At 32.7% G+C, this 23,475-nt stretch overlaps 1 protein-coding gene and 1 pseudogene across 2 annotated transcripts in view; both read right to left on the reverse strand.

Annotated features, from left to right (window-relative positions):
- Positions 1 to 2,558: 2,558 nt before the first annotated feature.
- On the reverse strand, positions 2,559 to 7,479 carry LOC144365044 (pyruvate kinase PKM pseudogene; annotated as a pseudogene).
- Positions 7,480 to 12,132: 4,653 nt separating this feature from the next.
- Tmtc3 (transmembrane O-mannosyltransferase targeting cadherins 3) overlaps positions 12,133 to 23,475 on the reverse strand; it is a 47,018-nt gene continuing 35,675 nt past the window's right edge. The window contains exons 11-15 of one of the 2 annotated variants that reach the window (XR_013440415.1): positions 20,786 to 20,889; positions 19,503 to 19,672; positions 17,806 to 18,032; positions 15,201 to 16,096; positions 12,133 to 12,920 (exon numbers count right to left, since the gene is read on the reverse strand). Coding sequence is in view for 1 of the 2 variants with exons in the window: in XM_005324422.4 (XP_005324479.1) it covers positions 15,294 to 16,096; positions 17,806 to 18,032; positions 19,503 to 19,672; positions 20,786 to 20,889 (1,304 nt within the window). In the remaining variant the exon portion in view is untranslated. Of the gene's footprint in view, positions 16,097 to 17,805; positions 18,033 to 19,502; positions 19,673 to 20,785; positions 20,890 to 23,475 lie in introns of both variants that reach the window. The other variant, XM_005324422.4, reaches the window with a different exon arrangement.

Genomic DNA, 23,475 nt, shown 5'->3' on the forward strand with positions numbered 1-23,475 from the left:
TTAACTACAACATTTAATTTTTAGGTAGTGAAATCCATCAAAGTGTTTTTAACTTAGTGATTCTGTTTATAATGATGAAAATTTTGATGAGTGATATGACAAAGTACTTTGAGCAATCGTCCTCACATCATTTCTTGGAAATCAGTCTTATGAAAAAAGGAAAGTGACCTTTATCACATTTTAAATGACTAAAGTCGGTGTAGCAGAATGGGTAAATCCATTGGATTTAGTATCTAAGCAAATCAGTTTTCACCACTTTGACCTCTTCAATTCTTAGCTTTACTTAAGGGAAAAGATGAAAACAGTGCTAGATTATTGTCTTAAATAAGATAATGCAATTAAAGTATTTGCTCAATGTTGGGTTCACAATAATCAATAGATGACAGCATTGCTATTTTTATGTGAGGGTGTGGCTCTGGGTTGTTTATTACTTTCATAAACTAGTATAATCCATTTTTGCACGCATGTCATAGTTTTTGTTGTTGCTGTTGTTTTTTTGTTTTTTTTGGTTTTTTTTTTTGCCTCAGCTGGTGTTTATTAACATACACGTATGTAGACTATGGCAACACAGACTATGGCAACAGGCCAGGAGGTGGGTTTAACAGTGAATAAAATGGAAGGTGGATGGTGATGTCCGTTTTGAGTGACGTTTGAAGGCAGTGCCAGAGCAGGAGAACACAACGCATAAAAAGGTGGGAATGCAAGAGACTGAGGGGCTGGACAAGTAAGCAAGGGTCAAGGCCAGAGTTAAGTGAACTGGAATTGATTAAACTGAAACTACTGACCCATGCCCTCAGGCCTTTACTGTTGTTGGCAATGTCCTGACCCAGGCCCGTGTTGGGAGTTCTCTGAGTATACATTTTCTGCAGGAATTGAACAGAGCACACAAAGGAGAGAAAGCTATCATGCTCTCACAGAAAGTTCCAGGAGCCTTAACTCCTATATTCCTCCACTGGCCCTTGCCTGGATGGAGCCACATGATGAGTATGTTAGTCAGCTTCTCATCACTATGACCAAAATACCCAAAAAGAACGATTTAGAGGAGAGAAAGTTTACTTTGGCTTACAGTTTCAGAGGTCTCAGTCCATGTTCACCTAACTCCATTGTTCTGGGTCCCAGATGAGGCAGAGCAATGTGACAGAAGGGCATGGTGGAACAGTGGGGCTTTGCTCATGATGCTGGGAAGGAGTGGTTGGGGATAGGGAAGATGAACCTTTCCAGGGCATGGCCCCAGTGACCCACCTCCCTCTCCACCATATTGCCCAAGAGTTACACAGTAGTCCTTCCAAAGTAGGATAGACGGATTAGGTGATAGCTCTCATAATCCAATGTTTTTAACTCTGAATGTTCTTGCATGACACAGGAGCCTTTGGGAGATACCTTACATCCAAATCATAACAACGAGCTCCCTAAAGTCTGGGCTAATCTATATGCTATAATTTGAATATGACTTGTTCCCTCCAAAACTCACTTGAAATGTAATTCCCATTATGAGAAATGAAGTGGAGAGACCAGGTGGGACCTTTAAGAGGTGATTAGAGTTCTGCGCTCATGAAGAGACTCATTAATTCACATAATTAATAGGTTAGTAGGTTGATGGATTATGGATTATTAATGGATTACTAAAAACTAGTTTCATTAGGGCACTTGTTTATTCTCCCTTGTTTCTTATGTGATACCCTCTGCTACTTGGGGACCCCACCAACCAAAAAAGCCATCACTGGATCTGGCTACTCCACCCTAGACCAGAACCATGAGCCAAATAAACCATCTCTTCATTATAACTTACTCAGTCTGTGGTATTTTGTTACTAACAACAGAAAGTGGACCAATACCTTATGAAGAAGAGCTAAAACTGACATGAGTCACAGTAGTGTTAATCTTCTTTGGTGTCTCAGCCCACCGCAGATATTGCTGGCCTAGTGGATGATTGGAGTGAGGATATGGGACAGAAGCTAGACGAGGGGCTCAGGTCTGTCATAGCACAGGCACTGCACAAAAGGTGTTGGTGAAGGCAAATCCAGGGCATCTCCCCATCAGCACAACATCCACATCTTCTTGAAAAAGCCCCAGGCCTTGCCAAAATTCAAGATAAAATTCACCCAGAGGGCCACACCTGCATCCCAGGTCTCCTGGATTTGGTCCTTACACATCACAGGGAAGATGCCGTGGTACAAGTAGCCCTGGTGAGCCGACTGGTGATTCCATATCACGACAATGATGGGGGCATATGGGTGGTATTTGACTACCTAGTAAGTGAACCTGCCAAATTTGGTGACGATGATCAGAACCCCACTGTATCACTTGAAGGAGGTCTCCATGGTGGTATCATCTGTGGGTTTGCTAGTAATAGGCACCACAAGGTAGAGCTTCTCAATCAAAAGTGGGGGCCTCTATATCCTTCCCTACCCCACATCTGTATCCTGCCCTATTCCAAAATTCAGATCCTGGATAGTCTTTTCTGAGCATGTTAAAACAAATTTAGACACAAGAAGAAATAACAGGGCTTTATTAAAACTGTTTCAGATCCTAGCCAAAATAAAAGATCAGTCCTAGGGCCCATTCCCTAAGCCACTAGCGGCATGACCAAATAGCACTTGGAAAAAATCTTCAATGGATCTTAGAAGTGAGTATAATATAACAAAACCTTGAGGAAAAGAAAGCATAAACTACTTACACTGAACCTACATTGGCTGTGGATGTGAAGGCAGGACAACGTGAAGTGGGCACAGTGTTGGGATAGGAGGATAACCTACCAGGAGAAGTGCTTTCTGCTTGTTGGTTGGTTAGTTTTGCAAACAGAACACAGTGAGTCTTGATGGCTAGTTTTCAACATGCATGAAAGGAAGGTGGAACAGGGATTTTTGGTTTGTTTGTTTCTTTGTTGGTTTAACCTGAAACTATCAGTTAAAATAAACCCCTCTTATCTTTTTTCTCTCCTCCATCCTCTGCCCCATTTCTAAATTTAGGAAGTCTCAGTATTCTTCACAGCAGGCAGAAACATAGGAGACCTGGGAAGGCTCACACCCTTCTTACTGCCCAAGAAGCCACCATTCTCCACCTTGTCACCAGGAAGACAGCACTTTTCTCCATCTTACTAGAAATAGGTCCCTTATCCAAATAGATCTTGCTGTTCACTTCTTGTCTAGCCACAGAGTGTTCTGGTCATATTTCCCATGTAGGCATTATCCAGAGAGATCTTGAGAGCAGCTCTCTTCAGATCCATTTTCATGATGTCACTGCCCTTAATGAGCTCAGTTGGGATTTCAGGTCCTTTAATGTCCAAAGCCACAGCAATTGGTTGATGGAGAATAGGGTCAAAAAACAAAGCTCTCTGTGGATGAGCACACATTCGTGATCATATCTGCATGGCACTCATAAGTCCAAGGGACTAGTCAGACAACCCACATTCATTCCAGACTTAATCATTTCCTTTCATCTCCACTATTTGGGAAGCTGGGATGATGGTACAATGATGCCAGTGTTCTGGACCGTGAGTCAACATCCAGGCAGCACATGTGCTCCGTGAGCATGTGAGCTGTAGCCATGTGCAGCCGCTGGATCTGAATGGAGGCAGCCCAGCTTCATTATGAGTCTTCTGAGGTTTTCTGGCATGGTCCAGCTCTGCCTTCACTGCAAATACAGCTAGGAAGCTCCAGATCCCTCACTCCTATACCCATAGTTTTAATTGTCTTGTAGTTTTAAGTAAGTTCTTTAAAATATCTAATAGAAGATTTTTATTCAATCACTTGAAAATATTTGTTGAGTGCCTTCTACATGCCTGAAATGGCTAGTATCTACAGGTATGTGATTGAGCAACTCAGTATCTAATCAATTAAGCCTACAATCATCTTAACATCTATCAAGAACATTTAAAAACATCCTTTGATTTTCACTTGGTTTTGAAGACTCTTTGCTCTAATAGCAACATATGTTTAGCATCTTTCATTGAGTCTAGTTTACATTTACTGATGGCTAGTTTCATTCATTTTTTATGTTTAGTTTATTAATTTCAGTCTCAAGAGGGAATTTTTCCATATACTTAGGACAATATTCTTGAGTATACCTTATAAGATTGGAATCCTGTCCTTTGGTTGCATATATAAGATAGTAATTTAAAAACACTTGAGTTATATCACTTTATGTATAATACAAAGCAAATGTGTTTGCTGATAGATTTCTGAAAAGAGGAAATTATATCCCATCTGATTCAAATGTATGATATGTCAAGGTCATTGTGCTGTCATGTGTAACTAATTAAAACAAATAAAAAATTAAAAAAAAACTCGTTTTATGTATTATAATCCCTTTACTCTCTAAAATCTCCAAAATCTGTCATAATTGCCCTCCTAGGTGCTGATACCAGGAACATCAATGGGAGTAAGGAAGTGCCCTAACTAAAGGACATGAATAAATTACTTCCATGATAATTAGTTTATTTCCCTTTTTAATTTTTATAATTCTTTATAAAGAACTGATTACCCATCTGCTACTATGTTCTGTCCTACAGTCACTTATTACCTCTTTCATTGCCTTTATCCTTATGGTTTCTTTAAAAAAATTTTTATATTGTATATAGTACTTGATTTTCCTTAAGAAATCAAGCTTAGGGACATATGTGGATTCCTGTGAGGATGGAATTCTAGGCAGAAAAAAATGGGAAGTGCAAAGACCTAAAGTCAGAGCTTGACTGATTGAAGTGGATAAGGAGAAGAAAGGAGGAGAAAAGCCAGGAGAAAGATCAGAGGACCTTTAAAGCACATTAATCAGACATCTTTTTGGTGTGTATTTTTATAACACTATATAAAACCTAGAAAATATGAAAAAAAAGGTCTGGATTCTCCCTCCTGTTGTGCAGTCTTATCTGTCTCCAATCTGTCTTTGCTTAATGTCAGACACCAGAAAAACAACATGTTGCTTTGAAAGAAGTTTTTCTTGAATCATAAAGCTATGGAAATGTATTTAAATTTTTTAAAAAGATTATGTGTTAGTAGGTTTTATTCACTTTCATAGGACAATAAACCCAATACAAAGAGTTTAAGGAGGAAAGGTAAGTTATTGTCTTTTCTAACTCTAAAATCCAGATTTTGGCTTCTACCACAGTTTAATTGGGAGCTAAACAATTTCAGTTGGACCCTCTCTTTCTGTTCATCCATCATGCTGCTCTACTATTAGATTTCATGCCTTCCCTCTGTGGAGATGGCTGCCCTTACTACAGACTTAGATTGCCTCTCAATCAAATCCAATGGGAGAAAACCAAGGGACTCTGGGAAGTCTCAGCCTCTTACTAATTCTAATGATGTCACAAAGAAATTTCTGGGATTATTTATAAATGACAATAGCTAAAAATGTAATATACTTATTTCCAGCATGAATTATATGCCTCCATCCAGTGTAGGTTACTGAAGGACTCTCCAAGTGGTACTGGAAGTAGAATAAATTGATAACGGAGAACAAACAACTCAGGAAATATCCATTCATTTGGCTACCCCATCTTCCCACCCATATACCTTTCAAAAGTGTCTCTGTCTACATTATATACATGTGTCATGTTCCACAGAAACATGCCTTTTCACCTCTCCCAAAGAAATAGCATACAAGGTCTTACTAATTTTCTATACCCAAGAAAAGGGATACAGCTCAGTGGTAGAACATTTGCCCAGCATGTACAAGGCCTTGGGTTCAATCCCCAACACAAAACAAAAACATAAACCTTTTTTATTCATAACTCTAAATCAAAGATATCTGTTAAATGTACAGTCCTCTCAATCAGACTTATGTCTAATTCCTCTGGGCCCACAGAACAAATACTACATAGCACAATTAATCAATCCCCAAATCTCATTCAATGCATATTTTTTTCCTAAGCTGTCATTTGGGGAAGACAAAATAAAATTGTTCCTAGTACACAAACAACTGCCATATTTTATATGACAGGTAGGAAAAAAACTTGACTTAGAAGTAAAACATATTTCAGAGAATATTTCTTTTTTTATTGATAAGAAAATGGTTAAAGGCAGATTAGTAGACCACTTTTTCCTTGGTGGGGATAAGAGAGGGCATGAATGACTTCTGGCAGATCTCCTTGTATACAGGGATTCTCTACCTGCAAAGTGCAATAGTGGAATGTTTTGGATCAATTGTTCTTGTTGTAAGGAAACTTTAAAATCTAGACTTTGCCTGTACCTGTTCTTTGTTTCTATCCTTTGAATTATTAGTCAAGGTTGATGTCAGGTAATATCTATGGTTTAGGTGGCACTGCCTTCAGTCTATTAAGTTAACACAGTTGTTTTTCATGATCATATCTGTTATACATCCTATAATGTTTATCAGTGTACTTCTTTTAACTCCAGGTTCTAGAGTCTGAGAAGTATTTCAAGATTTGAGCTATCTTAACATCTTTTTTGTACAATTTTGGATTTCTCTAGCAGCACAATTTATTCAAACTCTCGACATAGTTTTTATCTATTTCCACTTACTTTATCTATACAGAAGGGATATAATTGAGAATCAGAGTATTTATACCTAGAAACCACTCTTAGATTTTTTGTTTTCTAGAAATTGGTCATATAGTGCCATAAAGCCTGCATTGCTTTCTCAGACAGAGCCAGACCATGAAGAATAGAATAATTTAACTTCAAATGCACATACATTGATGCACTACTACAAGGATTGAGAACTCTCAGGGGAAGAAGATATCACCAACTGGATAAAAAGTGCCAGTGACTGATCCCAAAGAAAGAAAAATGTAAGAGCTGCCTAATAAAAAATTAAATATAACTTTTAAGGAAGCAAAGCAATCTTCAAGAAATGACAGAAAACAAATACAACGAATTGAGAAAAACAGTGGTTGACCAGAAAGAGAAATTGAATAGAGTCAAATCATAATGATGATAAATTAGAAAAAAATTGGCATTGAAAAATATATTCAATGAAATAAAAGACTCAATAGAGAGTGTCAACAGCAGGACTGGTCAAGCAGAAAAAAGAATTTATGATCTTGAAGACTGAGGGGGGAAAAAGAATGAAAAGAAATCATGAAAACTTACAGGATTTATGGAACAGTATGAAAAGAGCAAATGTTTGAGTCATAAAGTTTAAAAAGAAGAGAAACAAATAGTAGCAGAAACTCTTCCAAGCCTGGAGAAATGTTAAATATGCAAATACAGGAAGGTCAGATCAAAAGTTTCTAATCAGATTCAATCCAGTTAAGACTATACCTAAAGACTATATCACCAGATATATTATAATCAAGAGGAACCAAGCTACTCTTTCAACACTTTTAGAATTTTCCTCAGCTAAATATTTAATTTGGTCACTAGTAAGTTGTTCCTATTTAAAAACACTAGAACATTAGGACACTAATATAATTCAATCTTTTTTTTTTTTTGCCACAGTGTAACAAGCCATCTTTTATCCATTGTCAAATAACATGTTCCTAATTTCTGAGACCTTACCAGAATGGTCTTTACTCTCCATATTTCTACCAAAATTCTGCACTTAGGATGTAGGCTTTCTCTCCAGCTCTCCACTGTTCTTCCTAAAAACCCTCTCCAAAATCACTCTTAGCATCCATTTTTTCTTTCTACCTTACACTTCAGAACTCTTCCAGCCCCTACTTATTTCCCAAGTTGCTTCTACATTTTTAGGTATTTGCATAACAGTATTCCACTTTTTGATCTCAATTTCTATCTTAGTTAGCTCAGGTAAATAAAGCAAAATACCACAGATTGGGTGTCTTAAGCAACAGACTTTTATTGCTCACAGTTCTGGTGACAGGAAAGTCCATGATTGAGTTGCTGGCAGACTGAGTTCCTGGTAAAGGCCTTCTTGTGGTTTACTGATGGTTGCTCTCTAACTTTGGCCTTATACTAGAGAAAAGGGGGATGCTCTGGTCTCACTGTTTTTAAAAATATCACTATTTCCATCATGAGGGTTCCACCCTCGAGATTTCATATAAACCTAGTTTTTTTCCCAAAGACTCTACCATTAAATGCCACCACACTTAGGTTGAGGGTTTCAATATATAAATTTGGGGGAGGAAAACAAATATTGGGTCCATAACAGATGGTAAGAAAGACAAAAAAAATAATGATCCCATTATATAAAACCGCAGAAAATGTAAATGAATGTAAAATGTAGTTAATGCCCACAGAAAAAGAAAGTAGATCAGTGATTTGAGGAAGAGTGTGGTAAGATGGAGGGATTCAAAAGAGCAAGAGGAGTTTTTTGGGGGGATGGATAATAGATACATTTGATGTAAAAATTTCAACAATTGTTTTATAGATTTAGGTATGTTATGATTTAATATTTTAAACAAAATCAGGTCATTTTATTCAAATGATATCTCAAGGTATTTTAAAAATTAATATTTTGTGGTTCATTATTTTAAGTCTATATTATTTGCTACTTATTTATTTACTAAAAATCTAAGAATTGTTTTATTGTTTTTTTCATTTCCTTAAGAATACATTTTATAATTGTTAAAACAATTTGAAGTTTTCATATACCCAGAAAAAAGTACATATCTTGAATAAATTTCCAAAACCAATATTTACTCTTCAAACATTATCTAGATCAAGAAATGAAACAATACCAGAACATTGACTGCCCCCACGTCATGTCATTCCTTTTCCCAATAAATATCCCACCCATTTCTATTCCTAAGGTAATAATTATCTTGACTTGTAATCTTTTGTTAGATGTATTCCTTGGTATTTGGTTTTTATTTTAAATGGCATTTAAACTTCATTTTCTAGTATTCCATTGCTAATATAAAATTTTTTTTTGTATTTTTATTAGTCTACTTTTTTTGATGCTGTCTCTGTCTATAGGATTTTATAATCTAAACAAAGCTAAAATGTGAAGAGATTTTTTATCATTTTAGCCAAATCCACCAATCTCCCATGTCATTGCAGAACTTGGCATGTATCTAATTGAAGCAGCAGCCCTGTGTTTGGTTTCTTCTAGTTTTGTCTTTTGTTTGTTTTAATTTTTATTTTTTGGTATTAGGGATTTGTTGTTGTTATTTTAGTACTGGGGATTGAATGCAGGGGCATTTAACCAAAGAGACACATACCAGCCCTTTTTTGAGACAGGATCTCACTAAGTTGCTGAGGCTAGCCTCAAACTTGTGATCATCCTCTCTCAGCCTCCCAAATTGCTGGGATTACAGGCGTGCTCCACGGTGCGGGCTTGTTCTATACTTTTCAACACACGATTCTATTCCCATGTGATTAGATAGTTTTGAGTTTCTCTTTCCCAGAGTTGATTCCCTATGTAATGAGTTAGTGAAGATTTCATTCCACATCCAGAATTTACTAATGCGCCAAGGGAAGAAAGTACTTGGATATACCTCTTCTAGGAAGGACTCTTCCGTCAGTTGGCTTTTAATTTTTGTGATTCTTATTATCATTACTTTCATTCACAGCTCTCTAAGATATTTGTAAATATGCCTTTAAATTTATCTTTTTTAATTTTTTGTTCCTGTTTTAAAATAGTCGCTGCACTAGTCACAGCAGTGTGTGTGTTGGCCTGCCAGCACCTACTACATCCCACTTTGAAGTACAAGTCTTGATCCATTCTTTTTGACTTCTAATGTTGATGCTTTATGGTCAAAGAAATTAGTACTCCTGTGAATTTGCTAAAGTTTTCTTTGTGGCTGATACATAGTTTACTTCTGTAAATATTCCATATGTATTAGGAAAGAATACATCTTTTGTGTCAAATGTGGAATTCTGTACATTTATGGTTCAAACATATTTAAGAATGACTTAACTATGTTTTAGTCTTTAGTATATCAGCTTGTGGCTTTTCTTTTCTCCTCTTGATCCATTAATTTTCTAGAGTTTGGTTAAAATATCTAAACATTTTCTGGTTTACCTATTTCCTTGTAGTATTATTTATCATTGTTTTATTTTTAGGTTGTATTAGTAGATGGCATGCATGTTTAGATGGGCAAAATTTTCTTGTTCTATTATTCCACCAGTACACATCATTTTTCATTTATCCCTTAAATTTCATTCTTCATATATTAAAATTGCTGCCCTAGCTTGCTTTATGTTTATATTTTTCTGGTATACTTTGTGGTCACACTTTTTATTAACTTCTGTATACTTTTCAAGTGTGTTTTATAGACATTGTTGGACCTTGCATTTATAATTATATTAATCATAGTTTAAATATAATATAATCATCTCCAAGAAGTTTTAACCCACTTAGGTTCTTTGTGATTGCTGCTATATTAGCAATTGTCTAACATCTACTGTAGTATTGTTCTGCCTCTCTCCCTACTAGTGAGGCCACCAAATATTTTCTTCTAATGGTTTAAAAGCTATATTCTTTGATTTTTTTGATAGTATTTTTCAACCTAATCCACATAATCATGTTTATTTACTCTAATGATGTGTTTAACTTAGTATGTTTTGAGTGGATACATTATTAGTAAGCTTTCTGATCCCTTTGGTCTTTCTCTCCCTTAATCCCCCTTTCTGCTTTATGTTGTATATATTTTCTGTTTCTTTCCTTCTTTCTTAGACTTGTTGTTCACTGGCTGTGGGTCTGAAAGAGAGGAAGGAGGGAATAGATGTCTGTGGATATGATCAGTAGACCATTGAATTCATGGTTTTAGGGCTTGAATTCATTGAATTCATGGTTTTAGGGTTTTAGAGAAAATTGGGGCTAAACATTTGGAATATATATAGCTGCCACTATTATTCTGTGAAGAGAAAGAAGGGAGAGGGGAAGGAAAAAGGTGAGAGAAAACATTAGTGCTAGGCAGGAAAAAGAAGCCAGCATATAAAAACTTTAGGTTCACAGACAGAAGGTCATAAAGAGATCACATATTATATATGTACATGCCAGGAATTTACAGATATCTGTATTGGATATAATAAATACATATTTTTATATATAATGACTCTGCTGATGGTCGAGTTACTTTGATTCCACTCTCAAATGTAAGTTACCAGGCCTATCAGGGTCCATTCAAAACAAGACTGTTAAGAAGTGGTCTTGTTACAGTTAGAAAACTTTTTGAGCCTGATTCTTTAGTTAGAAATAAAGAATGGCAGAGAAACTCCCTATCATTGAAATAGTCCACTCTCCAGCCTGCAACTGTCCAAAATAAAGTTTACCTGAAATAGTCTATGAAATGGCTAATAAGATCTAACTATCACTCATACTTCAGCATGGATTCATTTAATATGTCTACTTTCTCATTCTGAAACTACAGCCACAAAGAGGGCAGGAATAAATAAGTTCTGATTAATAAAATCTTTTAGAAAGGGCAAACTAGGATCAATTTTGAAGGCTAGTTTACTCTAAGCAGAATGATGGCAACAGATTCTTTTACAATATAAATGCTATTTATGGGAAATGTTTTGCTTTGACAGCCTGATAAACGCTATTGATGAAAAAAGTTGGGTTCCAAAGAATGTGAATTTGTCTGAAATCCAATCATAGGTTACTTGAATATTCTCTTATGTAATCTCCCTGATGGCAGTGAAGTGCAGAAGAGCAAGGTAGCAACATTTCAAGTATCTTAGTTCTTATTTATTCACTTAAATTTAATCCCACATTTATTTTAGGCTACCTATGTACAAGCAATGGATCTTTAAATCTCTTTTTGGGATCATGACCATCCCTGGTATCTTGGTGTTTTTGATATTTCCTTTTAGCACTGATCAATTCAAAAGTATCAAATGTGAACGTTTAAGCCATATGTTTATACTAGTAATTAGGTACCAGGAGCTGTTCTAAGTTTCCTGAATATATTAATTTATAAATTATATAAATCCCTTTACTAACTTTATAAGGGAAGTGTTTTCCCAAACTTGCAGATGAGGAAGTTGAGTGTATACATGTTAAACAACTTCCCCCAATTTGTGATAGCAGAATTTGAACCCATGCAGACACAGAACTTAAACTTGTATAAAATTCCAAGTTTAATTGTTTCATTTTCTTGATTGCTTTCTGTCCCCTTTGATTGAGAATGTACTATGGAAGAAACTAATTTCAAGTGGTTTTCTCATATCATTAGTAATAAATTAATATCAACTCTTCTTTCTTCATCAGGGCAAAAACCTCTATACACAATATTCTTTTTTTTTCAAAACTGAAATGCAAGTCAGATTACGGTTTTAAAAAGTACCAATTTAATACTTAATATTTAGAAATAAGGTACACAGAGACACAATAGTAATACAAAATACATACAATTTTAAACTGCATTCATTTGAACCCTTAGCATGGATGGCTGACAGCTTCCCAGACGTATAATTTTGGACCATGTTATCAGATTTTTTGGGGGGGTGTGTGTTTATTTAAAATACATATATTCATGCAATTAGATTTTTTAAAAAAAATAAATATGACAATATATGGATTTCTGAAGTATAAATTGACATACAAATCTATATATTTTCTTAATATTTTCATTAAAGAAGCATTCTATAACATGAAACAGTTCAATTTAGATGTAATGAAAAGGCATGAGGTTTTATTAGAATTGTGTAACTCACATACTTACAGAACAGTAAACACAAAATTGTAAAACAAAATTACATCATTATTTTTCTCCACATCATCAACTTCAGAAAACTATTTCACTGGAATAATTACAAAATTCCCAATTCCAAATGTTAATAAGGAAACTCATAGCAGAGCAATTTGGGAAACTGAATTTTACCTTCTGAGAATTAGTGGAGTAACACAGTATTGCTCCTGGGGATTGTCAAAGCTTTGCTAGAACTCCTGGGGTGTAGATTATTTTATAAAATAGTAGAACTCCATCCACTTACCAGCACACGAGCTTGTGATAAGCTTTTCCTTCCAAACAAATGTCCACAACTCTGAATCACAGGTTAGTGAACTGGTCTGGTCTTAAATGTCCCCACCCTCAACTCTTCAAAAAGGTAGCTCTAGAGGAAGAAGATTCCATTATGTTTTCTCACCTGAATAATTTGAATTTTTATTTTGAATTTATATGTAAGAAACAATAATCTTACACATAAGCAAGTATGATAAAACTTAAGATTTAATTTTCAAAGAAAACAAATTATTTATTTATCAGAACATATTCCTTAATGTTAACTAAATTAAAAGTTAACACAGGAGAGGCAAAAAGATTTTCCTGAACTAATTAAGAATAGTAGTCCTTATCTCTAACTACAAATTAGAACCAAATGGAATTTTGAGAAAACTGAAGCATGACTCCATCACAAGGGGTGGGGTCCATATTGAAACCAGATTTGGAATAATTAATAATTATTAATTACTCAGGATGGATTTTGTTTAAATAATTTAAAATTCAAAATACATTAGTATTTCCTGTGTGACAGACACTTGCTCTGAATGCTAATATAATTGTTTTGCTGTCACAAAAGATTTCCTTTTATTTTCCTGAAATGTCTTCCACTTAAAATTATCATTGAAGAGATCACCTCAGAAACATTCTCAAGATATAATGGACAGAATGTAATAACTTAATTTCATTTTTCAAGTCATACTACATGAGGTATTCTCTCTACCTTCTATTTGAAGTCACAAAATCATAATCTATGAACTGAAATAAGATATTGCTTTAATGTTTAATAGAATCTCCTGGGTCAAGAATTAATACCCACTGGCATCCATGCTTGCTTTAAATTGCCTAGAAAAATCTATGCCAGATCCTCTGGGAACCTAATAAGACTGGGTCTTTAATGCAGATTATGTTTCTTGTGACCTATTTATAAAACATTTCTTAAAAACATTACAGGAATATGGTTTTTGAGACATATATAATTAGAAATTAGTTTTCTCAAAGGAACTAAAAAATATAGTTTTTGAAATACTACATAATTAGAAATTAGTTACTATCCCAGAATGACAGCTTTCTTGAGCTTTAACATTTCAAATTATAACTTACTTTATAAAACTCATTTAAAATGTATTTTAACTAAAAAAAAAAGATTAGATTTCAATTAATAAATTTAACTTTTAATTTGTACCTACTTTTAGTGTAACACATTTTTTAGGTTTAAATTTGCTAAAACCAAGGTGATAAATTTATTAATCATTTAGTAGGATAATTTTGTAATTGACAACTGGCCCAAATGATGCAATTTTGGTTAAACCATAATAAATGCTCATATATGCAAAAGCACTAGAAAACAAATTGCTTTGTTTTGAAAACAATTTGTTTTCCATATTTGGTAGAATTAAGACAGCTTAAAACATTTTTATGAAACTCAGTAGTTAAAATAAATATTTAATAATATATATACCACAAGATATCAAGAATTTAGTGCTTAAAAATAAACTTTGTCACATTGTTTTCAGTTAAAAAGAACTGAATTTAGTGGCTTAAAGTAAAAATAATCAAGGTGTCACTTTGAAAACAGAAAATTAAATTCAATAAAACTAGAGAGCTAACAATAAGATGAAAGAGAAGTCTACTATTACTCAAAAGTCTAAAGTTAAGAATTATCGGAGCTTCTCAATATGATTAATGATTAATGTTAAGAAACATAACAGTTTGGGGATTAAAAGCTGAAGAATAGTCATGATTTAGTGGTTCATGTTTTGACTGTCAATGTGGAAAAAAATACAGTATATGTGAGCACCATTAGAAGAGAGAGTGTGTGTGTGTAACTTCAGCTGCTTCAAAACTGCATTGTATAATGAAGAACAAGTATGAAATTAAGAAAAACTATTCTTAAACTAACATGTCATAATTCATCTAAAATGTTTTACCCAGTATTCTAAAAGTCAACCAAATAATACAACATAAAGACCCAGTGTTCTTTTGTAGTGCAAAAATCTCTTGATTTAAAAGAATTATTAAAGAAAAAAAACTGTGTTCAAAAATTGTTTTTAACCCAATGCCAATTTTCAACAGGTAAAGGAAAAATGAAGTGGCTAATAAATGGGAATTCATAGAATTAACCAGCACTTGTTGGATTTATCCTCAAAGAATCATAATCATTCAGGCCTCAAACTATTTTTAAGTCAGAGTTGTAAAGATTATTCTGCCAGAAAAATTTTCCTTCTATAATCAAAGTCACAAATTGATCAGCTGTAATTTGAAATTTTTGCTTTGTTAACCAAAACTAAAAACTTCTGCCATATCATATATGACACATATCTTGGGGTAAGACAGGTCTTTAATGAAAAATCTTATTTTGATCCAATGTAGAGGCAGCCCATGATAGACTTACATATTCTTGATATTTTTCAAAGCTCCCAGTACAAGCAATCACATGATATAGATTGAAGTTTTTGATACCAATGTCACATTACAAAGAATAATGCTATTCTCCATTTAAAATACGTTCAATTTCTTCTAGTCTTTTTAAAGCAGCAACTCTCTTCTTCTCAATTTCTTTGATGTCTTTTGTTGTTTTTTGGGGGGTCTCTTTGTCTGCATTTTTTGCTAATTGTTTTTTGGATTTAGATTCAATTGTTTTCATTATCTGTGTTGGTCTGGATTCACTTCTGATTTCTTTTATATTTTCAGCTGGAAGTTTGTCTCCTTCTTCACCTGAAGTCTTATCAGCTGGGAATACTGGCTGTTCTACAAAACCAGATGAGGAAATTTTATCCCTGACTATACTCAAATGGCGTTGAATATATTCTTCATGTGGTGCTAATGCCAATGTTTCAACCAAGCATTTTTCAGCTTTTAATAAATCCTTCTCTTCAAAATAAACAACACAAAGATTGTGTTTTCCTTGCACATTGCTTGGATCCATCTCCAAAATCTTTTCAAAACATTTTTTTGCTCCAAGTATATCTTTCTTTTGATTCATCAGAATGTCTCCTTTTAAAATGAGACCCTTGATATGATCAGGGTAGTATCTCAGTAACTCTTCTAAAATTGGCAAAGCCTTTAATTCTTTTGCAGTCTGAGAATACAGGAGAGCCAGATTAAACAAAGCACTTCTGAAATCAGCTTGTAATTTTATAGCTTTCTTCATCCAAATCTCTGCCTCAGTATCCTTTTTGTCATCCATGGCAAGCATTCCCAAATTGAAATAGCCATTAGCATCTTGTGGCTCTTCATTTACGTAGTTTAAAAGTCTTTTTCTAGCTTCAGGTCTGAGTTTAACTTCACCTAGGAATCATTTTTTTTTAAAAAGATAATAAAATATTGCATCTAAGGAACACAGTCATTTTCAAATATTTAATTAGATTACAAAAAGATAGCACCAAAGCAACTAATTTCTATACCTTAAATAAAAAACTAAAAGCAAAAAATCTCTCTTTTCATTGGAAAGATAAATATGTTTGAAACACTGACATAATTAAATGGTAGATCATTTCCTTTCCTTTAAAGTAGTAACAGTGCTTCAGAAGCCAAATGGGAAAAAAATAGTTTCAAAGTTAAGAATCTACAAGGAAATATCAAAGGAAGAATAGAGAATTAAGAGGACAAAGGTGTATGATTTCCCAAAAATGACATCTATCTTGATTTTGTTAAATTATGACTTTATATACTGAACAAGTTACTTAACATATCTGGGTTAACTTACTGAATTTTACAAGAATTACTATGATATATATGTAAAAATGCCCAGCAAAAAGTAACTTATTGTTAAAAATGTTTCAGAATTATTAACTCAGTTTTCTGGCATATTATTTCAAAATTTTTAGGAAATTTCAAGGGCAAAAATAAACCATTATCTATTAGGCTTTAAAATTAGGATCTGAAAAACAAATACTTATCGAAATAATTTCTATTGCAAATAAGATTTTTTTCAGTTCTACAATTATACACTTTAGGGTGCAATCTTATATTGTATAATGAGCAGCCTTCATGATCATTATTTTACAAACCATTAGTATTACTAAAAATTATACATTTTTGAACACCCACCATAAACTCTGTTCTTTTAATTCACAACATGATGAATATGGAAAATTTGAAAATAAATCCCTAAACTTCAGTTACTAATGTAGCTATATGAAGTTGGGAATAGCTTTACTTATAACTTAGTAAATAGAAGATTGGTCAAAGTGAGCATATTAAAAATATTATAATTTTATGATTCTTTCCTTTTTGTAAATGTTTTAAGAAAAACATTTAAGAAATAAACAGCAATTACAAATAAAAAGATCTTTCCAACATAAAGTTTAAAGAGATTATAATCATATATTCTGCCTTAAGAGGGACAACTAACATTTCTATACAACATATGGGTAAAAGATAGAAAATTATTGTGATTAATAATTTAGTTTTGCAGGATTGTAGGAAATACAGGAAATTAAAATAACACCTCAAAAAAATTATAGTAAAACTAGATATAAAAATATAAGTATTTTATCTTGTAAATCAAAGTAAACTCTAATGTTATTTATATGTTAAAGAGGTTTTATTATGCTTACATGAATAAATTAACAAACACATTAATTAGATATTGTTTAACAGACTGCCTAAAAATTAGTCTTAACACATATCGGAAAATGAATAATTAGTATTCTCATGTCAGTGCATTTTACTTGAAAAAGAGTCTAAAATAAAACTCAAGATTTTAAATATTCTTTTTTTTTTTTTTTAAAAACTTTTATTAGTTATTGATGGGCCTTTATGAATTTATTTGTTTATATGTGGTGCTGAGAATTGAACCCAGTGCCTCACACATGCTAGGCAAGCAGTCTACCACTGAGCCACAACCCCAGCCCCTTAAATATTTTTACTATGCCATTTTATATACAATTTTGTTATGAACTACCTCTACAAAATGTTTATTATGGGTAATGAAGTTAAAGTTAATGTTTTACTGTATATCAAATTATAATTATAGAAATATTGAGAAAACATACCTGATTCTTGCATTAGTATAGCAGAATTGAATAATGCTAGTTTGTGCTTTGGATTTAGTTCTAAAGCATGATTAAAGTTTCTTAGGGCTTCATTTGGTTCTTTAAGTTCAATATATACAATTGCCAGATTGTACCAAAGATCTGCATTATTTCTGTCCAGTTCTAGTGCTTTAAGATATGCTTCCTTTGCTTTGAGAGGTTTATTCATTTTTAAAAGCAATTCTCCCCTGTGAAAAAAATCAAACATGAGGTTTATGTAAAACATTATATGTCAATTAGTAGACACCATTTATTACAAGTTTGACGCCTTTCCACATACAGCTTTCATTACTTCTTTTAACTTAGTCTCTTAAAAGTTCTCTTCAAAAACAAAAATAACATTTTGAAGCTGCTCTCAAGTCTGAACTCCACAGTTTGGCAAATTAGGCTGGATATATTTTCAAATATTATTAAAGAAACGTATGCTTGACTTTAAGTTAGATGTGGAGAGGCACTCATAAAAGGGAAACAGAGAAAATCTATTCTTTGAATATATCTTAAAATGAAACAGACTTGACTACATTAGAAAAATGAGTCTAATCAAGTAATAATAATCAAGTGTGGGAGATCAGTAAATTTTTCAGATAATGAAGAAAGCATTTGAAAAAGAAAAATAAATGTGATTGTAGAAAAATTACAGTTTTCAAATCTATGAAACAAATCTCACTATACAAATGAACAGAGCATTTGAAATTTGTAACTCCTTATATTAACTTATTATCCTTAAAAGTATTCTATAAAATGAACATTAAAAGAAAAAAGGAATTTCAAAAAAGTTGATCCATGTAGGGTAGAAGGGAAATAGTGCCACCTGCAGATAACTAAGAAACACATCTAGAATTGGGGATCAGTTAGAAAATCATTGCATTAATTTTCTAATCTAGTTTCATTCACTGCTAGAGAACTTAAATTTAGTTTTGCTCAAAAATATTTTTACTAATATTTTCACTGAAACAACTTCTAAGAATTAATCTAAAATGTTATTTTTTAAATGCAGAGATTATTGAATAATTCTTTATGGATGAACACATGACAATGAATACTGGATAAGGCTAAAAAAGAGAACCTCCAATTTAAAAATAAATTATATCTCAAAAAGTTAAATTCTGAATGTACTTTTTCTATAGAAACAGTGGTTAGTTTTCCTAGCCTGGCTGCAAAACAGAGTTTAACAGCCATTTTTCCCAAAGTATACAAATGATAACACCTACATGAGAAAGTACATAAGACTGAACATGTGATGTTAGAAAACTACCAAGGTTTCTTTGTGGTTAAAGAAATCAATAACCAGTCAAATCTCAAAATTTACTTAAGAAAGTTTCTGAGAGTTGAATAACAGAAGGTGCTAATAGAAAATATAAGTTCTAGATATTTTAGATGGGAAAAAAAGAAAAAGATTTTGGTGATGATAAAAAAATGAAACAGAAGGAGCTTTTTCTACCCTTCATATAAAACTTAAGTTAGCTATTTCAAAACAAGGGATCCCCTTGTCAATTTCAAATTAATTAAATTTGATTGTCATTCTAAAATAAGCTATAATCTCTCTATGTATTTGAAGTCAAGTAACTAAAAGAAAAACATGCCAAATTTAGTCAAGAAGTACATGCAGATACAGCTTCAATCTTCTACATTGATGGCTCTAAAGTGAACTATGATACCTGCTAATGTAGGCCTGTTTGAAGTCTGGTCTCATACTTATTGCTTGTCGATAAAGTTGATCTGCTTCTTCTAACCGGGACTCATTTGCTCGGATAAGGTTGGCCAGATTGATATAAACATTTAGGTGGTTAGGAGCAATTCTAGCTGCGTATTTTTTACCAGGAATTATCTGTTTAGAAGAAAAGGCATTTTCATTATTTGATATTTCAGTACCAAATAAAGATAAAAAGTAAGTTTTCCTAGGGGCTTATTTAAAGTAACACAGAAAACAGTAACATTTTGCTGCCAGTTTTACTAATGTATCAAATTAAATATAAAAATGTGAAAGTGAACATGTGTAATATTCACAAAACGTAAAATTTTGTGGCATTAAAGGACAATTGTTCATTCATGTCAACTAAATGCAACCATTGACAGCTTTTTATTCATATCTACTTTTTCTAAAGTCAGATAAATCAGATATTTTAGAGGCCAAGATTTCTTAAAAAATTGGCATCAGAACAGGAAAAAACCCAGATCTCCTACCTCTCAGTCCAAGTGTACACTTTGTCAATTTTTTTGTCAGCAAAATATTTCCTAAGGGCAGTTAATTTTATTTCAGAGTTATACTAAAAACTAACTTGTTTGATAAATACATGTTCTAGTCAGTTGATTATTCAAGTTAAATAAAGGTCATTACATATAATATAGATGGATCCAATTTTTTAATGAACACAATAAATTATCTCATTAAAAAACTGTAATAAGTATAAATTTAACATATCATTTTAGAATTAAAATAATCCTCAGGATATGTGGTCCAACTTTGTTTTTAGAAAATTTATTAAAGTATCCAATCATTAATATTGCTATTTTAATGAGAAATCTGCAGCACAAATTGTTTTCTGAACAGATCTTTCATCTTTGATACTATATTGTTATATCTGATGAATTTTCTGCTTGTATCATTCTAACAAGTGATTAAAACAATTTAGCAACAGATACATTCTATCTTATCACTTATATTAATTTTTTGGATAGGAAAAATGTTGAATTTATTGCTTAAAGTACACAAAATCCTCCTCATATAGACTACAAAAGACTATAAAAATAATTAAACATCAAGTTAGCTAGAAAAGTAAATGTAATCATTTATAACATTTTCTATAGAAATAGAAAATTCTGTAAGACACCTTACTTTTTATATGAACAAACTGAAGAAAAAGATTTCCCATCCAAATAATACTATTCAACACGGACACAGAGGAGACATGACACAATAGATTAAATTATGACAACTTACTTGAGGCATTAGTGATTTAGCCATCATGTAAGATTCTTCAGCTTCTCTAGTTCTATTTAAATTTTTATAAGTTCTTCCTACATTCATGTGGGCTCCAATATCATCTAAAAGAAAAAAATCATTCGTTGAGAGGTATAATAGTATTCAAGGTTACTGAGAAGACATGCTTCTAGAAATAAACTAGGTAAAAAATACAAAAGAGGGAAATAGATCTTGCTTTTTCTCTGCTCTGAACTTTTCTCTCTCTCTCTTTTTTTTTTGGTAGTAGGGATTTAACCCAGGGGAACTAACACTGAGCCATATCTTCAGCCCTTTTTATTTTTACTTTTGAGACATGGGCTTGCTAAATTGCTTAGGGCCTCACTAAGTTGCTGAGGCTGGCTCACACTTATGATCCTCTTGCCTCAGCCTCCTGAGTAGCTGGGATTATAGGTAGAGGATGCCACCATGCCTGGTTCTCTGAACTTCTTTTAACATAACTTGGTATAACTTATGATGAATGGTATACTAAAAAATCATGTATAGCAATGTGAAGGCAGAAAATGTATAACATGAAAAATCTATTTCAATCACTCTCTAAAGGGTTAGGACAACATAGGTCATGGTGATATTACCTTACTACTGTTCACTATATTTTACTATCTTATACTAAAGCTTATTTCTATTTCCTTAATCTCATAGTTTTGGAATTCAATAAAAAAATATGGTTCAACTCTGCAAGTGAAAAGGATCATCATGAGTCCTAGAATTAGCTCAAGTGTTATAGCTAACAAATATGTATAAAAGTTAGAGACTAAAAGAATTTTGTGATAAGCTTTTTAAAAATTCGTGTGAATGTGACTGTAATGACAGAATAATGGAATACAGGGTAACAGTATTATGTAAGATGCTGTGGCCCTTGTCTCTTAAATGATGATACAACACTATATAATTCATTAAAAACTTACAAAAAGATTATGTTACCTTTGGAATGCTAGGAAATTATGCCTCATTTTTCAAAATGGAAAAATAAAATCAATTTTTTTTTCAGGGAAAGAAAAATACAGAAAAATATGAGGACTCAATGCATATTAGTTTTAAAAAGATACACTTCCCAGTAAATACTTCAAAGGTTTGGAACAAAGATAAAAGGAAGAGAGATCTTAAATTAGACAATTTTTATTTAACAAGGATATCTAACAGACATGACAAGGTTTCAACTGGTGAATACTACTTGCCTGTGACACCGACGATTTTGCAATTGTGGAATAATTCTCTGACTGCAACTCCAGGACACATAGGGGCCAAGCATATCTATCTTGGGTATTCCCCTAGGAGGAGAGCAACAGTCCTAAGATCTTGCTACATTATGCTTCAGGTTGGCAACTGTGTGTACTGTATAAAAAATGGTAGATGTAGTATAAATTTGGTTTGAGAACTGGGGGATAAAGTTGGAGGTAAGGGAGTTTTTCATTTTAGATGTACTGCCCAGTCTTATGGAGTCAGTAGGGTTAAGAAAGCAAGAACAACACAAAAAAACCTCAGGCTAGTCATTGCAATCCTACTTGCAAACTAGAATACCTGTTTTTAAAAAGTTTCAAAGGGAATTCTGCTTTACAGCCAGGAGTGAAAAATTATCTAATTATCAAGTGTGTATAAAAACACACAGTAGGTAATCTTTGCTTTTATAGAACTGATTTGTTTTTAAATTTTTAACATCAATTAAATCCACAGTTTTTGTTATAAACATATACAGTAAAAACAAAGGATATATAGAACGTGAAAAAGTTATATAGTAATGAATTTAATCTAACAAAAAATTAAATGGGAAATGTATATAAAGAAAAATGTAAATAATGAGGTCAGCTGAGTACTTGTACTAAAATAAGTCTCAACTAGGCTTAGAAAAGAAAGAGGTTATTTATTTAAGATAAAAAAATAAAGCAAATTATAACCCACTGGAATTAGGTGGAATAATAAGTTACTGCCATCAATGCAGACTTCAGACATTATAATAAAGTAGCTCCATTTTCTCAAAGAACAAAAGATAAAAATGGCTACTTAATAAGACTTAAAAAAATGACACAATTTGTAAGAAGATTTTATAAATTATAAAGTTAAAACATCCCAAAGGATTTTGGGAATAGTATTATTTCTAAAGTAAATTTAAATTTGAAAAAAGGCAAGAAGATGAAAAAAATCAAAGATATTTAAATAACTAAGGAGCTATACAGAAGTCAAAGCACAAATTTGTTTATCTGAGTAAATTATTCAAATCAAGCATAGCATAAGTTAGTCTGCTTTTAATTCAATGTAAATGAGGACATTATAAATCTTAAATGTATTCTCAGTCTGTCAATAACTGTTTTTCTAATAAACTCATATTTTTCAGAACCCTAGTTGGGTAGTGTTTCATTCCTTCTCTCTCCTCAAATTTCTAATATCTTATTTTCACCAGGGAAATGAGAACAGAGAGGAATTTATGACTCATCCCATTATCGATTGTCTCAACCAATCTGTGTGAATATACATACTCAGTTTTCCCTTCTATACCTCCTCTCTGATCTAAGACCAACCAATCTACTTACACACTGAATCATGTTCATTTTCTCCATGTGACTCTGCTCATACTATCTTTGTACTGCTAAATCTCTGTTCTTTTATACAGTAAATCTCTTTGAAAGAGTTGCTTGTATAATTATTTGTACTTT

Source organism: Ictidomys tridecemlineatus, chromosome 6 (assembly GCF_052094955.1).
Source record: "Ictidomys tridecemlineatus isolate mIctTri1 chromosome 6, mIctTri1.hap1, whole genome shotgun sequence".
In the NCBI taxonomy this organism is placed as follows: domain Eukaryota; kingdom Metazoa; phylum Chordata; class Mammalia; order Rodentia; family Sciuridae; genus Ictidomys; species Ictidomys tridecemlineatus.